Source organism: Nyctereutes procyonoides, unplaced genomic scaffold (genome assembly GCF_905146905.1).
Source record: "Nyctereutes procyonoides isolate TBG_1078 unplaced genomic scaffold, NYPRO_anot_genome, whole genome shotgun sequence".
Lineage (NCBI taxonomy): Eukaryota > Metazoa > Chordata > Mammalia > Carnivora > Canidae > Nyctereutes > Nyctereutes procyonoides.
The window spans coordinates 20,901,603-20,918,447 of record NW_026575142.1 but is presented as its reverse complement, the minus strand read 5'-3'; the positions used below and the strand labels follow the sequence as shown (position 1 = coordinate 20,918,447).

Here is a 16,845-nt window from a genome sequence, read left to right as displayed (position 1 = left end):
AACAGATTTTTAGCTTTTCCTTACCTTGAGGTCCTTAACTTTTAGAAAAATAACTGTCTGCTTGTGGCATAGAACACTCTGTGTTTTCTTTACACTGTCTACATTTTTAGGACCTCTTCTATCATTTCCTATGAAGCTTTCCTAATTTTTACATTTATTTTAGTTTTTTTTTCTTTTCACTGCAAAGTTGTGTTAGCATTAATAAAACCAGGTTCTCAAAAGTCAAGGTTTTAATTATAGGAGTATATGAAATGTGAAACTTATCTCTTTTAAAAATAATTTCATAAAAATCACTCAGGATACTTACATCAACAATCAAGAAATCTAGCCAGCACCAGGCATTGGTGAAATATGTTTGAAATCCATAAGCTACCCATTTGAGGAGCATTTCCAGAATAAATATGTAAGTGAAGACCTTGTCAGCATATTCTAGCATGGTTTTGATAGTCTTTCGCTGTTCAATGTATATATCTTCAAAAGCCTGTGAATCAAGAATGCTTTTATTTTACTTGAATTGAATGACTTGTCTCCCCCAAATACTTGATAAAATTGCTTAGTGTAATATTGGACGCAAAATAGTAATTTGAAATTACTACTAAATATTAGCTAATATCTGACAAACATCGGACAAAATCTGAAGACTAAAACTAACAGAAAATGTTGGCAGGGGGAATGTCAACATCTTCTCTGATTTAGTATATTCTTTCTTTCTTGCCTCTCACCTCAACATCTCTATCTCCATTGCTGCTGTAATGATATGTTTTTAGAGAAGTAATATGAACTCAGGATATAACTAGAAGTTCTTTAATGAGAAATGGACTTGGCCTATTCCAACATTATTTTCAACGATTCCCTGAATGATCTGGCTTATTTTGAAGAATAAATTGATTATACATAAAGAAAACAAAATACACTTTTAGTCCATAAATGTTAATATAATTATTAGGGCGAACTGGATGGTATTTGACATGGAAGTTAACATAGTTACAGAATGTCTCTGTGAATGGTTGTCTCAGTGAGGAAAACATCTATTAGATAAACACCAGATGAGAAATTCCATCTGCTTATTCATAGTTCTGATTTATTCTGTACTGAATTTTGCATAGTTAAACCCTGGGTGCCATGCTCTGCCAGCCATGGATATACCTTCCTCTCTTGCTTCTTAAACTCCATGTCTGTTTGTGGTATTTTCAGAAAATAAGCTGTTTCATGAGAACATGGTTCTTACCACTTTGCATTTCACTTACCAAAGCACCACTGCTGAGAAGAATCATGAAGACAATGAAAGTCTCAAACCAGTTGTGTTCAACGATGCTGTAGCAGGTTTTCCGAAGATTCCACCAGACTTTGCCTTTGCCCTCTTCTATACTTACTTGACAGAATGGAAACTTTTTAATACATCCTAAAAGATAACATTAAATATAAGAAATTAGACAAAGGTAAATTCTGTACAACATATGGATTCGGTAGTCTCATCCACACAGAGTGCTCACCACAATGAGTGTAGGCACCATCCCTCACATACAAGGTCATTACAGTATTACTGACTGTATTCTCTTTGCTATAGACTTTTCATCTCCATGACTTATTTTATAACTAGAAGTTTGTACCTGTAAATCCCTTTTATCTATTTTGCCCATCTCCCTACCTACCTTCTTTGCTTTCCCATCCACCTCCACCTTTTCTAGAAAATATATTTTAATCTTAGATAGGAAAAAATAAGCTTTGTTGTTTTCTCCCCATACCAGTCTCAGATCATCATTTATAGGGTAACTGGCTACTTCATTTCTTAGTTATCTTCAGCATCCTTCCGATACAATGAATCATTCTCAGACAAATATATTCAGGCAAAACACCTAAAATTCAAGGAATTACTTTATCAAGAGTTGCATGAGTATAGTTTCCTTTTTAATACTAGGTAGGATCTCTCTTTGCCTCAAGACCATTGATTGAAATAGGGTCCAAGAACACCTCTAGGTTTGGAGAAAAACTGCATGTTCAAATTGTTTATTAATTTTTTGACATGATCCTGAATATTTCACTTCCTTCTTTTCATGTACAGAAAAGCCCCCGTCTTCCTAGGTATCAGCCACTGTCAGTTTTCCAAAGGTAATTTATTTTCAGCCTCAGTGCTTTTCTTAGTTACACGTATGACTCATCTTGTTAGTCAGTATTGCTGTTCCTTTGTCATCCCCCCTCCTAGTTTTCATATTATTTCTCATTTCCATCCATTCTTCTGCTCTAACTCTCTGAGCTACTACTTATTGGATTAAATCCAATCACATCGAATCAGCAGATCTTTATTGATTTGTGTACAAGACACTGTACTGATCACAAGTCAGCCCTGTACTGACTGCCTGTCAAGGCTTTACAGTACATCTGCATCCCCAAACAGCTCTGATCACAGCACAAATTAACCACATTTGAAACTGTGAAGGATGGAGTGTAATTACTGCAACATCTATAAATCAAATCACAGCATCGCCAATGAGGTCTGAAGGGACTGCAGTCAGTATCAATGAGATGACATTCTAGAATGCCATTTATCTCATGGGGTTAGCTTCTCCACATTCTGGAGGATAAAAACAACAAAAAACCACATCAGATCATCTTTAATTGTTCAGGCACAGTCACTGCTATAATATAATCTGGAAATATAGATAAATTAGCTTTTCAGAAGAAAAGATAAAAACAAAGAAAAACATGCCTTTACCATTTCTTTGAAATATGCCCTCAAGTGAGGTATTATCAGTTGCTGTAAGAAAAGCGGGGAGACTGCATTTTAATCATATTGAGCTTGTTTACCTTCAGTAAAACAAGCTTCCGGTTTAAGGTCTTCCTCAGGTTCAATTTCAGCCTGTTCACCTTCCCGGGGCGGAGCAACATCAACTGTGCTTCCTTCAGATGAGCTGGTTGCATTTAATTTCTAGAAACAAAACCCCATTGCAAATTGTGATTTTTCTCCCCTTTTATTCATCTAATTTGGAAATTTTTTGTCATAGTGTGAAAAAATGATAGTGATCACATTTGACTCTATTAACATTGTTGATAGATTATGTACTAATAATTTAACAGAATTAAAGTCCTAATATTTAAAACAATGTGTAACTACTGACCTGATTCAGACAGAAAAAGGTTACACAGCATTCAGTGTGAGTGATTTGGAAAGAATGGGTTGTACTGATTATTTTATTATTTCTAATTGTATACGGATGCCATATGAAATAGTTTAATACATTAATACTCATGCCAAATCAAAAATAGTTTGATGAAAGTTTGGTGGGCCGATGTTCATTACTGATTATATTAATTAAAATGCATCAAATTAAAATGTCCACCTCCTATGATGGAATTTTGGGAGCAAAGAACATTACCAGTCATCTCTAACTACTGTCCATGTTTTCTGTAATTTTAGAAAAGAAGAGCAGCACATTAACATTAGTCACAGTCATTATATTTCAACTTTGAGCTATATTTTTCCTCTGGCTTACATAATCTTCTTTACTAGCAGAAAAATGATGGATCTCTCTCTCTTTCTGAACTGCTTAAATGAATTCAATACTTGACAAAGAATTCTAAATGAAATGGAAATTTCCTCATAAATGGCATTGGACAGAATCTATATAGACTTTTATTAGGAGCACATTTTGAATTCAACATGTTATCAGGCTGTGAATTTTTCCCTTAAATAAATCACTGTGACATGCCACATGGCTAGGAAGAGCCACTTTAATGTTACAAGAATAAATATATAAGTACTTTGAGATCACTTGGGAAGACATTATGGATTTGCAGTGTTTTATGAAATGGATGCAAAGACATAACACACAACAAAACCTAGCCAATGTAAAGCTTTTAGGATGAAAAAATAGCACATGGACATGATAATGGTTTCTTAACCCCCATTAACTTTAGTAGCTAAGTGGTAGGGGTCACTTTGTCCTAGCCTTCTGAACGAGTTAGCATATTACTGAAAAATCCCCAAATGATTCCCTAAACATTGGTCATATTGGAGAAAATTTGGCTCAAGATTCCTGATTTACTGAAATCATAATACAAATGTAGTCTAATATTTTATGATTTGAACTATTGAAAAGTACTATCCAGATGTTTTCTGTGATGTTACTTTGAAGGTAAGGTTAATCATGTCCAACTAAATATATTATGAAAATTAAATATATTATGAAAAAATAGTTTATATCAAAATATAATTCTATAATAAAATACCTCCTAGTCTGGAGCTAAAGAGAGAAGGTAGGACATCATTTTTGGCCATTGGTTTTTAGGATCATTGCAATACAGGAATTTGTACCATTAAATTCCTCCACTTTCTAGAGAGATGAGAAAGGCCAGGACATATTTTCTTCCCCCAGGATTTTTCTGCCTTTTATAGCCAGAATATCTTCATATTTTAAGAAAATCCCAGGAAAGCTACTGCTGGATAGAACTGAAACAGCTCCTGATATAATGAAGAAGATGGTTGAGCTCGGCAACTAACTCTTCCCTTGAATACCATGACATTTGACAAGTGGGAGCAGTAATATCCACTGCATAAGTAAAACCAGTGAGAAACCAAATTATTTTTAGGTTAGTTATAAAAGTTTCATGTTTCTTCTTCCTGTTCGTCAAACCAAGTTGGATAATTTCTTCTGAGCCTAGTCATGGTCCACCTCCTCCATGAAGCCTTTCTTTCTTGCATGATTTCTCCATGCTAAATTTTATTGAATGTATACTTGTTTTGTTTCATCAAATATTCTTATGATTATAGATAAATTATATATGTACAAAAATTATACATAGGTACAAATTATATATTTATGTACACGAACATATATACCAAAAATATACAGACACATATATATACCAAAAGACCCAAGCATAGAATAAACACCAAATAGTTGTATCAAATTTATGGAGAGACAATAAATGAATGATTGATTGCATTTTTGTATTACTCGTATAGAAAGAATTATAGTGGTTAGATAATTTCATCTCTCTGCTTTGTTATGTAACTCAATAATGGCCTTGACAGAAGTCTATTTAATTGTATTAGATAATACATTTTTAATGAATAGGAATTATTTAGTTAATAATACTTTAGCAATAAAAATACATGATATTTCCAAAATGTTTTTCTAAAATATTGGCAGACATTCAATAAGGGAATCTGAGGGAAGAAAGTAATCAGTATATGTGTATATACACACAAATATATGTATACTTTTCTATTCAAAAACTCTAGAAAACATACTACTCTCATTTTACCACTATTAGTATAATGTGAACTGTTCATTTTTTTGCATTATAATTGTCTGCCATATAATCTACAGGTGTAGATACAAATACTTAAAACAAACCCAAATGGCACAAATAATATGTAGCCACTAATCTCAATGACAACTGAGTCTGCTCTTTGCCAAGTACTGACCTCTGGATGTATTTTTGTTATTAGTACTGTCTTTATAAATGTGGTTAACATATTTGGATATAAATACTTTCAATTTTCTAAATAGCTATGGAGGTTATACATGTATATATTATAAAGACTGTAAAGTAGAGGGTCAGTAGTGAGTTAGTTTGCCTCTATCTGCATGGTATTATGAGAAATAATGTGTTGAAGAAATGTGTGGGAAATATCAGAAAGGGAGACAGAACATAAAGACTCCTAACTCTGGGAAACGAACTAGGGGTGGTGGAAGGGGAGGAGGGAGGGGGTGGGGGTGAATGGGTGACGGGCACTGAGGGGGGCACTTGACGGGATGAGCACTGGGTGTTATTCTGTATGTTGGTAAATTGAACACCAATAAAAAATAAATTTATTATAAAAAAAAGAAAAAAAAGAAAAAAAGAGAAATCATGTGTTGTAAAACAGACACCTCCCATCCTCTGCCAAAGCTCTGTGTATTCCACTCTTTCAAATGAGCAGAACCCATTTTTTGTTTTTTAAAAATGATGTGGCCAGGTATACTGTCAAATTGATTTATTTATATTTTTTATTATTTTTTTTTAAGATTGTATTTATTTATTCATGAAAGACACACAGAGAGAGGCAGAGACACAGGCAGAGGGAGAAGTAGGCTCCCTATGGGGAGCCTGATGTGGGACTTGATCCCAGGATCTCAGATTATGACCTGAGCTGAAGGCAGATGCTCAACCACTGAGCCACTCGGGTGCCCCAAGCAGAACCCATTTTATGTGGAGAATTGCTTCACTGTTACTCAGGAACTTTTCTGATTATAAGGATAACCCTTTAAAACTTATACTCTGGAAAACTTCTTAAGGAATATTCGGAGTCTTATAGACCCTCATGCACCAAAGCTTGAGAGATAGCAGGCTAGGATTCATTTCAGTAAGAAGTGTTTTGTGGGGGGCTCCTTTCCCTATGGAGGTTGACAAAGTTAATTCTTATTAACTTTGAGAATCAGGCTTATTCCTGTTGTAAACTTCATAGGGCACATTTTTTTTGTCACAGGAAAGTACATATATTTTATTCTACAAAATTAGAGAAATCTTGTGTCAACTATGTAAAATTTCAAAAGTCATGAATTTACTTAGATTTTTATAAAATAAAGCTTAGAGTGTGTTCTTATTAAGCTACAACAATTTACCATTTATGATATACTGCTTGATATGCTTTAGTCACTGTATACATAAAGAATCTTTAAATAATTAATTTCTTCCCTAGAAACTACTTAAGCATTTAAAATCCTATTGTGTTGATATAATACCATTTATATAATCTAAACATTTTCGAATTCATTTCAGTACTTTGGCACTCATACTCTCGTATAGTTTTGTTATATATTTTATCATAGCCACACTGAAATGACTTCCAAATTTATTAAAAACATGTAACTGATTTAAAAGCAAGTGACTGATGATAAATACAAAGGATAACTTACTTTCTTTATATTGCCATAGCTGTGATACTACAATGGTATAAAAAAAAAAGCAAAGAAACCTGAAATGAAATTTTCCATATTAAGGAACTCAATACTATACTAAATAACTAAATTATAATACTTGTTTAAAAGTAGTTAGAAAAACATAGTTAGTTATATAGGCATAACTATAGAAAGCTTCCATATAAAACCATATAGTACAAGTTCAAACTTGTGTTCTTGTACTATTTGCTCCTTACCCCTCCGATATTTTATGGCACTTAAGGTTTGATTCTTCCATCCCTTGTAGAAAGTACTGAGTCTACAGAGGGATGATGGCTTATGCTCTACAAATGCACACTGGAAAGCAGGTTTTAAGATGCAACATTCTCCAGGCCTAATTCAGCCACAGAAAACATGCCTGGCTATAGCAGAAGCCTGGCGCAATACTGTGGAAGCCGCACACTGATCCAAGAACCATGTTCTCAAAGACATGGTCCCTGAATATGAAGTTTTCAAGAAGATTAACTGCAAATAACCATTCGTAAGAAATGACAAAATCAGTACCCAAAAAGGCCATGAGACCATTTTCCCCTCTAATAACATGAACTTATATAGAAATCCCCCTTATGATGAATATTGCTCTGGGTTTTTATCCAATTAAATAATGAAATTTAACTTTCAGAGATAGAAGAGAATGTTAGCAACTGGCCTACTTCCACTGAAATGCGCTTACATTTCATTTATTTTCAATCAGCTACCAAATGTTTGAGTCTCACAAACTGCTGTATGATTCAAGAGGCAAAAATAAAAGATTCAGCCATTACAGATTGCCTTTAAAATCTAGCCATTTCTCTCACAACTTCTGAGTTTTGTCTTACAAGTAGAAGAGGAAAATCTTTTGGTCACACATACTATCAGGGCCTTAGTCTGATCTTTTGGATATGCATATCCATATCTTGACTTATGATGTTTCACTTAAAGAATAGGTAGGTAGACACACCAGGAGGCCATTAGGCTGCTTGTCCAGTCTTGTTTTTACAAGATTAAAACCAATAGCTCTCTTTTCTGGACGACTTATTGAATTTTTAAAAATACAAACCACTCATATATGGTTTTGCCTCAACATGTTTTAAATGTGCAACAGCCCTGGTGCTTCTTTAATTTTAAAATGACCTTGATAAGAACATGATAGAAGAATTATGTGGTAGTTGAAGAGTAAGGTAAAAGGGCATCAGGAAGCCAAAAGAAATAGCTGGTTTATCTTGAGAAGATATATAAAAATTTCTATCTAAGCTAGCCTTAATTAGGTTTTATTTCAACAGAAGTACACTAAAGCACCACAACAGTTCTCTGAAGGTCAAGATGGGTTTAAAATGGTATTCACATACTCATCTGTGCCTCTGGAAGAGTTGCCTCACATTCAATTTCACACAAAGTGTTTGGAAGACACTGAGAGCAAGATAGAGAAAGCCCAGAGGTACTTCCATTGCTCTCCAGATTCTGAAAACAGAACACAGTGCCTTTTCCAAAAGGGCACATGCTTGGGATCTTAATCAAGTATCTATTTTCAGTTTCCATGAAGGCCTTGAAAAGGAGGGAATACTGTTACAAACATAATTTTCCAGTACCATTTAATTCTGTTCTGCTTGGGAAGAAAGAATAAGTCAGATTTTTCCCCCCACTGGCCAATGTTGGTTGATACCCCAAAGTTAAAAGTAATTGCTAAGTAAAAATTGCATAAATCAGGGACATATATTTTTTCTATGTTTCATTAATAATAATATTTCTGAATTTGTTGCATTCTCCAGCTAATTCTTAGTTATCCCTAAGGAAAAAGTGAATAGGTATGAATTAAACCTAGAGACAACCCCAAACTCTGGTTAGATATTATTCTTCACCAAAAGTATTGAAATTGCCAATATTTGAGAGCTTTTTTCCATTTTTGTTTTATAATTTCCCTCCCAGAACCCCCATTCTGGCTGAGATTCCAGTAAGCATGGATATCAACAAGAGAAGGTTGAGTTAAGAGAATAACTCTTAGTTAATCCACAAACTTAACACTGATCTTGGGAGATGCCCTTTACTCCCCATAAAACTATAGTAATACTAAAAAATAGGACATTTTCTATGTCTCTTTTTTACCTGATCAGTTTTAGGTAGAAAATTTAGGGAAGATTAATGTAGATTAGGGAAATTAAAAAAATGGGTACACTGGACCAGTTACTTAATGATCAAGATGTAATGAAGTATCCCATATCATGATGCTTTCCTTCTTTTGATTACTTTGCAATGAACACTTAGAGTTTTACAGACATATGACTTAAGAACTTTCTTAAACTACATGAGAATCCAAGATATGTGGTGCCCAAATACATACAGACTATGGCCCTTCATATCCAAAAACTTATGATCACCTGTTTTTGTCTTTTAGAGAGCCTTTCAAAAAAAAAAACCACGAAAGCATACATTTCCATCTGGACCAAATGAATTACAAATGTTGAAAATTATATTCATGAATCTGAATATAATGATCTGAAAATGGCACTATCAAAAAAGTCCCATGAGGCTCATTTTGGTCATACAGTTTACTTATAAGGGCTGAATCAGCAACAACAACGAGTTTTGGTCTTATTTTAATGAAATAAAAGCAGAGAAATAAAAAAAAATGCATGCTCTCTTAACTTCTTGATATTGAACTTTAAACATTCCTATCATATTTTAAAATAATTATAAATCCTATAGAGCATGCAATTATTGCTTTTAAAATTTTTAAAGACTAAACTGGAAAACTCATCAGCAGAATCATATATGATGTGGGACTGCCCATTTCGCCTGACCATGCTATGATGTGTCACACAATTCAGCAGAGAGCGGCTGGGCACATCTAGCTCTTCCTTGCCATGGCAGGGGAAGGAACAGCTGAGTAGCATGCAGGCCAGTCAAAATTCACTTAGAAAGTGATTGTACATGTACAACTTGCTTGGGTAACCTGGGTAAAAGTGGTGGCACGAGCCTCTGGCTGGTTAAAAAACACCAGAGCTGCACTCTTGATGGCTCCAGCTTGATTTTACCCCTGTGAGAAGTAAGAACGGTAAGCGGTGAAGGTCACAGTATGATATTGCTAGATTGTGCTTTGGAATTCAACTTCAGATAGGATTCTTAAGAACATTTATTCTATATTCTCACTCAGGAAGACAACAAAACCTTTTTAAAAACTAAACTAAAAATTCATAGTTCTATAAATATTCTAAGAAATCATGATTACATGAATTTTAAATATATAAAAACAAACAATTCTACTTTATATTTTGTCACAAGATTTGTGTAATTCCCAGTTTTTCCAGGATAAATAAGAACACTATTTTGCAATCCATACCTTTAATTCTCTTACATTTTTTCATGCAGAGCTTTGTATTTGTTTCATACCAGCCTGTTTATGTTAGCAATCCATATATTTGGATATATAAATACATATATTAAAAATATAATAACAGCAATTCATATCTTCATCTCTAACAACTTTTAGGGATCATTTTTCCCCAATTGCACTATAGCTAGATATACAGTATCCTGAAAATGAATGCAGAGAGTTAGATGCCTAGAGTTTTCAAATACCATCTAAGTTAATATTAATTACTGCCTCTTAAAGCAGAATGTATTGCAAGGTTTTAAAATTTATTACTTTTTTAAGTGAGTATTGTATCACTCTGTTGGTTTAGTTTGTATGATTTCTTAGTGTGTCAGCAAAAAGAAACGATATTCTGTATTTTCAAAGCATAACTCAGTGTTCTACTTACAGTCAAACTAAGAAGCATGAACCAAAATGTCACTTTATGGATATGTTATTTTTCATTTGTGTGTGTATGTGTGTGTGCAATAGTTACTAATAAAGAATAACCAGCCTATGTAAATAGGCATCTGAAACGTGACCTGTGTTCAGTGCCAGCAGTTTTCAGAAATTCCAGGTTAAAACTGAACTTTCCTGGAATTTATCTAAAACAACTGTATAATATTAGAATATGCAGATTTTTTGCTTTTTATTTTTAAAAACATTGTACTTCTAATCTTTGAACACGTATGAGAATTGCCTTGTTACTTTTCAGGGTGGGGTGGGTTTTTTTTTTTTGTACTAATTTTAAAAATTACCCGTAAAAAATTTATTGTTGAATTTATTCCTACCATGTGAAATAATTTGAAATTTTATCCTTGTTTTATAAAGTACTTACTTTTATATTTAGTTTGATAAATTTTCACACTAATATATCTGTACATCTTTAAACAATTTCATTACACTCTATAATTGATTTCCATGTATCCAAAATTTAGCTTGGAAGAGGATAGAATGGTTATAAAGAGTCACCCAAAAATGAATTTTTGTTTAGATGATAAAATATTTTCCAGACATAGTGTCTCCATGTACCAGATTTATGATTTCCTAGCCGTTAAAAAGACATGACAGTGAGGTGGTATTTTTCGAAGCAGTCATTTGAAATATCTGTGGGCATTATAGAATTTTTGAAATATTCTAGAAGCCAACTTTTTGGTAGAAAATAATTAAGATATTAAATTTCCATAAGTCCAATGTGATAAAACCTATGATACTACTGTAACAAAAGTTTCTCTAACCTCTTTGATTTTTCTACCTCTTCTTGACCCCAGGCTAGTCTTGTTTCTAATCTTCCCTTATTACTTGGTAATAAGCTCCTCTATTGTTAAGGAATCTGATAATTAACAAATCTTTTTTAAATCCCTGATTTTTCACCCAGCCCTCACCCTAACACTGTTACTTCTAATTTAGTATATTCCAGTTGAATTCTTCCCTCTTCCCACTTAAACCTGGTAACCTTCCTAAAAAGACCCTTTCAGAGAGTGCAATTACTATATTTTTTTTCCAATTTCCCAGTCTCACTAGTTTGTCAAATTGCTAGGTCTCAGTGACCACACTTATTACTTTACCTCAGCCCAGAATTTCATCACCTGATTGCTATCAAATGATTGTTACCACATATCCTTCACTTGAAACCATCTTACTCATTGATACCAAATAAACTTTCCTAAAACATCACTTTCCTTTTGCCTTTCCCCTGCTTCAGAACAAATAGCTCTGTATTGGTTATGCTAGCAATTCTAAATTTTTCTATTTCTAAGACTTTACAATCTGGAAATACCTTATTCACCCAAATTTTCTACTATCTTCTCAACCAGTAGGTTATTCATGCTGATTGTTTCACTGCTGCACCTTAATACCAAGCTCATTCTCAACTGTGTCTTTCCTTTGGTAGGATTTTGCTTTGGCTTTTTGATCATATATTTGACTCAGATTTAGAGGCCTATTTCAATTTTATCTCTTCCATTTAGTAACTTGCTATGTTCTTGCTGTTCTCAATACCTATAATTTTTATATTCGGTCCTGAAGGATGAAACTTTTTAATAGATCTTTAATAATTTTGAGAATTAGTGTTGGCCTCCTTGAAGATGTTGAGATTCCCCAAAGGCAGTTGTATTATAGAGCTCTCTCCTTTAACTCTTCCTTAGTCTCAGTATCCAGCAAAGTGCTGAGTTTGAAAAAATGCTCAATAATTGCTCATTAATTAATTGATTTTTTTCTTAAAAAAATCTGTTAGGTGATGAAAAATAAAATTAGAATTGAGTTATTATTTTATCAGAATAAACAATATGTAAATTAGAATTGAGCTCACTAAGCAGACTTTGAGTGGAATTCCAAGAATATTATACCCCATTTTGTATATGGTTTTACCTTTAAAAAATATTTTCAAATTTACTATTATAATATATCTCAGCAGTGCTGAAATGTCTAAAAGGAAGGATCGAGAGCTATGAGTTATGACATTGTCAACTACTTATTATATTACTTATATGAATTCTGTTGATACTATTCTTAAAAAGAGAAGTTTTCCAAATATGCTCAAAAAATCAGATGTCAATGATCTGTTTCCTGTGGTGCTAATATCCTACCCTCAAGCTAAAATCTGTCTTTTATAAGTCTGTGCTAGACTTACTTCCCACTGGTATATCAGAAGTCCAAAAATAGGTAATAGTAAAAAATTTTAATTCTCTTCTCTGTGATACAGAATTGCAGAATTAATACCATTAAGCTGCTTTTATGGGATTCTGTGAATTCTGATCATACAGTAAGAACAGTTCCCTTTCTTCTTTGTTTTATTTTGAACAACTAATATAAGTAAGAGCAGCTTTTCAACTTTTACTTCTTAACTGTAATCCTCCAGTGTAGCTTTTCTAAGTAGGTCTTAGCATTTTCAAGTTAATCTGGAACACTTGGACTTGCTTGTCCTTGACTGGGCAAAATAATGCTACTTGCACTTTCCAAATATATGTAACACTTTCATAAATAAATATCACAGTAAAGCTTTTGGAGGTGAACAAAAACCACATAAAATTTTCACATTAAAAAATCATAGCAAAACTTAATCCAGAAAGTAAGATGACACTTTCACAACGATTGATAAAATATTATTCATTGATATGTCTAAAGAGCATAATATAGTGTATAGAATAGAAAGCAGTAAATGTGGCTTATTTTTTGGCAGGCCATATTTTTAGCCAGATATTCAAACAATCAAGAAGATGAATATGCAAATTATTCAGAATGATGATCTCCTTTGGAAAGTTGGAATTTCTATGGATGAATTTCCCAATTAAAAATATCTCATAATTTTCCAACACTGCCATATGTATATATTGCCTTTCAATTTACTTTTTAGTAATGCATGTGAACACAGAAAAATACTGAATAACCATAATGCATGGTTATTATAGGAAATGCAACAAAAACTTTGAAAGCATTCTTACCTCTTTGCTTTCTTCTAGTTCTGACTCACTGCTAAACTCTTCAGTATTTAGGTTTTCAAAATCAGACTCTCCAACAGCAATTGGCACTGTTACAGTGAGGCTGGGGTTGTTTATGAATGACATGTAATCATTTTCATCGATTACGTATTTTTCAACACTGCTTCCAGTACCTACACCACTGGTGGTTCCGTTTCCATCTTTAAGATAATTAAGTTCTTTGCTTATTTCTATTCCAGTATTATTGGATATGCAGCTATCTATTTTGTTGCCTTCATGGATCTCTATAACTTTTGGTTTTCTAAAAAAGGTTTTTCTGAAACACTCCCGTATCTTATTTTTCACATAATCAATTCCCTTTTGCATCCTTCCTACTGCAATCTGGAGATTGTTCATTTCATTATCATCATCAGTAGCAGCAAGATTGTCTGAGCTAAATGAACTCAACAATAAGGCCAGAAAGAGGTTCAGAACCTGAAAGAATAAAAGAAAATTTGCTACATTAATACGAAGTATGCATATTAGCATAGATCTTTGCTAAAGTTAATTTAACAAATGCTTCTTGAATGCTTACTGTATTTCACACACGTGACTGAATCTTACACTATTTAAAGGACCTGACAGCTACTATCTGCTATAGGGGCAATATGATAAAACAAGTGCCTTTTCCTTCGTACCAAGAAGGACAATAGGAAACCAGGACTTCTGAGACTTAAATTGTGTACTCAGAGTTGCCAGTGAAGAGACAAAAATCCCATTTTGATGGTTTTGGCCAATGAGAAAAAAACATCATTTTAGTCATTTTACTTCATGTTATCAGTTTGTCTGAGAATGTGTAGCTTCATGTATACAAATAAGGATTTTCTTTTTGAGAGCTTGGTGATATGTGTTAAAACAGTATACTTTTAATATAAATTCCTTTGTCCAGTGGCCACAAATTCAGAAAAGCAGAAATTTCCAAATGCAAAATATATAAGATTAACACATCTCCCATCAAAGCAAGAACTCTAGTTTGTTTCCTTATTTCTGCATCAGATTTTGTTCAGAATCTAGAGCTTCCTGATTTACTCTTCTGAAAAAAATTTCATGTCTACAGTTACCCACAAATATTCTTTCAAGCAGTCTCACTTAAAAATGTACCTCTCAAAGCAAAGGTTAAGTATGATGGCATGAAGAATATTATGTACACACATAATTGAGAAATGTAAGCATTAAAACATGTAAATATACAAATTACGCTTTTACACTAAGAACTAAAAGTAAGTTTTTTAATTCTGCTCAGATTTAAGTGTGAATAACTTAAATGGCAATAATTTATATTCTTTTAATAAAGCAAATTCAGGGAAGGATACATTTAGTCCCTTTCCAAGTTGAATAGTTAAATTACATAGCTACAATCTAATACCCTATTTCATTGAAATGTATCTTCAAAATTTGGTAAAATGCAACTTACTGCCTCTGAGTAGGCAGTACTCATATTTTTTGGCAGGCCATATTTGAGCCGTATTTGGCAGGCCGACCGTATGAGCTATGAATTTGTAAAGGGTAATTTGAAGATAGGGTAGACAGCCATATTTTTAGATTTACTGGAGGTCATTTCTTTATAAAAGTAATAATAGGATAAAAAATAATTCAGTCCATAATGGTAATAAAGGGATAAAAAATAAGTCTTCATGAAAAATTTTCTCTAAAAACAAACAAAAAAACCCTAATATTTTTGCTTCTAAACTTTCACAGATACACTTCAGTTAATCCCCACACCAACCATAAAATTTCAGCGTTGTTATTCAACTTTCATAGTTGGGGAACTTGAGGCTCAGAGAAGTTAAGTAACTTGCCCAAGCTCAGAGTGCTAGTCCTGGGATTTGAGTCTAGGTTGTTGGTGATAAAACCAGAGCTATCTATTGCATCAGGCCACCTTCCTATCTACTCTCTGATCTTGTCCTTAATTATGAGCATTTATAATATATACATACCACCAGGTTTCCAATGACCATGACCAACATGAAAACGATAAGGCACATGGTTTGGCCAGCGACCTCCATACAGTCCCACATGGTTTCTATCCACTCTCCACACAGCACGCGGAACACAATCAGGAAGGAGTGGAAGAAGTCATTCATGTGCCAGCGTGGGAGTTGGCAGTCGCTGGAGATCTTGCAGACACATTCTTTGTAGCTCTTACCAAAGAGCTGCATGCCGACCACGGCAAAAATGAAGACGATGATGGCCAACACCAAGGTGAGATTACCTAAAGCCCCCACAGAATTGCCAATGATCTTTATCAGCATATTCAGCGTGGGCCAAGATTTTGCCAACTTGAAAACTCGAAGCTGTAATTAAGTGAAAAGATATTCTCAGTAGTAATCACAATATAATTTTGGAAGTTAGTTAGACATTGTATTTTATTATTATACCATATTGTAGACCTACCTCTGAGGGATAAAAAATCTCAAACCATACTAAAATTCAAACCCAGAAAAAATAGCTTATAATACTGGAATTATTAATCAAATCATTAAATGCAAAAATAAAAAATATAAAATATGTTAGGATAAATAGAAAATTTCTAATTCATCAACAGTTATATCCCTTTCTGGTTCATCAACAGATATATCCTTGAAAACAAATTAATATTTTGATTGGAGACATTTAAATTGGATTGATTTTAGCAAACTAATGTCACCCTCAGACTATAGAGTAAAAAGAAATACTAAAAGTATGAGTTATATATTTTAATGGGTATTTATAAAATAAAACTAAATTGATAAAAATAACTTACATAAAGTCTTCCTTTCAATGTGAAAAACTGCACATTTTACTTAATTTCCAATAAAATTTTATATATTTGAAATTTTTTTTTTTAAATTTATGATAGTCACACAGAAAGAGAGAGAGAGAGGCAGAGACATAGGCAGAGGGAGAAGCAGGCTCCATGCACCGGGAGCCCGACGTGGGATTCGATCCCGGGTCTCCAGGATCGCGCCCTGGGCCAAAGGCAGGCGCTAAACTGCTGCGCCACCCAGGGATCCCAAAATTTTATATTTTTAAAATAAATTTTGCCAATTTTTAAAAAGTTTGTTATACCATTGTTTAAAATGCTAATGATATCAAATGTTTTCATACATGTTCC

At 33.4% G+C, this 16,845-nt stretch overlaps 1 protein-coding gene across 2 annotated transcripts in view; it reads right to left on the bottom strand.

Annotated features, from left to right (window-relative positions):
- Window positions 1-16,845, bottom strand: part of LOC129498651 (sodium channel protein type 3 subunit alpha) — a 104,596-nt gene that overhangs the window by 14,977 nt on the left and 72,774 nt on the right. For both annotated transcript variants that reach the window (XM_055308149.1, XM_055308148.1), the window contains 5 exons: window positions 15,689-16,045; window positions 13,716-14,186; window positions 2,806-2,926; window positions 1,248-1,402; window positions 308-481 (listed from right to left, as the gene is read on the bottom strand). In XM_055308149.1, coding sequence (XP_055164124.1) covers window positions 308-481; window positions 1,248-1,402; window positions 2,806-2,926; window positions 13,716-14,186; window positions 15,689-16,045 — 1,278 coding nt within the window. The remainder of the gene's footprint in view (window positions 1-307; window positions 482-1,247; window positions 1,403-2,805; window positions 2,927-13,715; window positions 14,187-15,688; window positions 16,046-16,845) is intronic.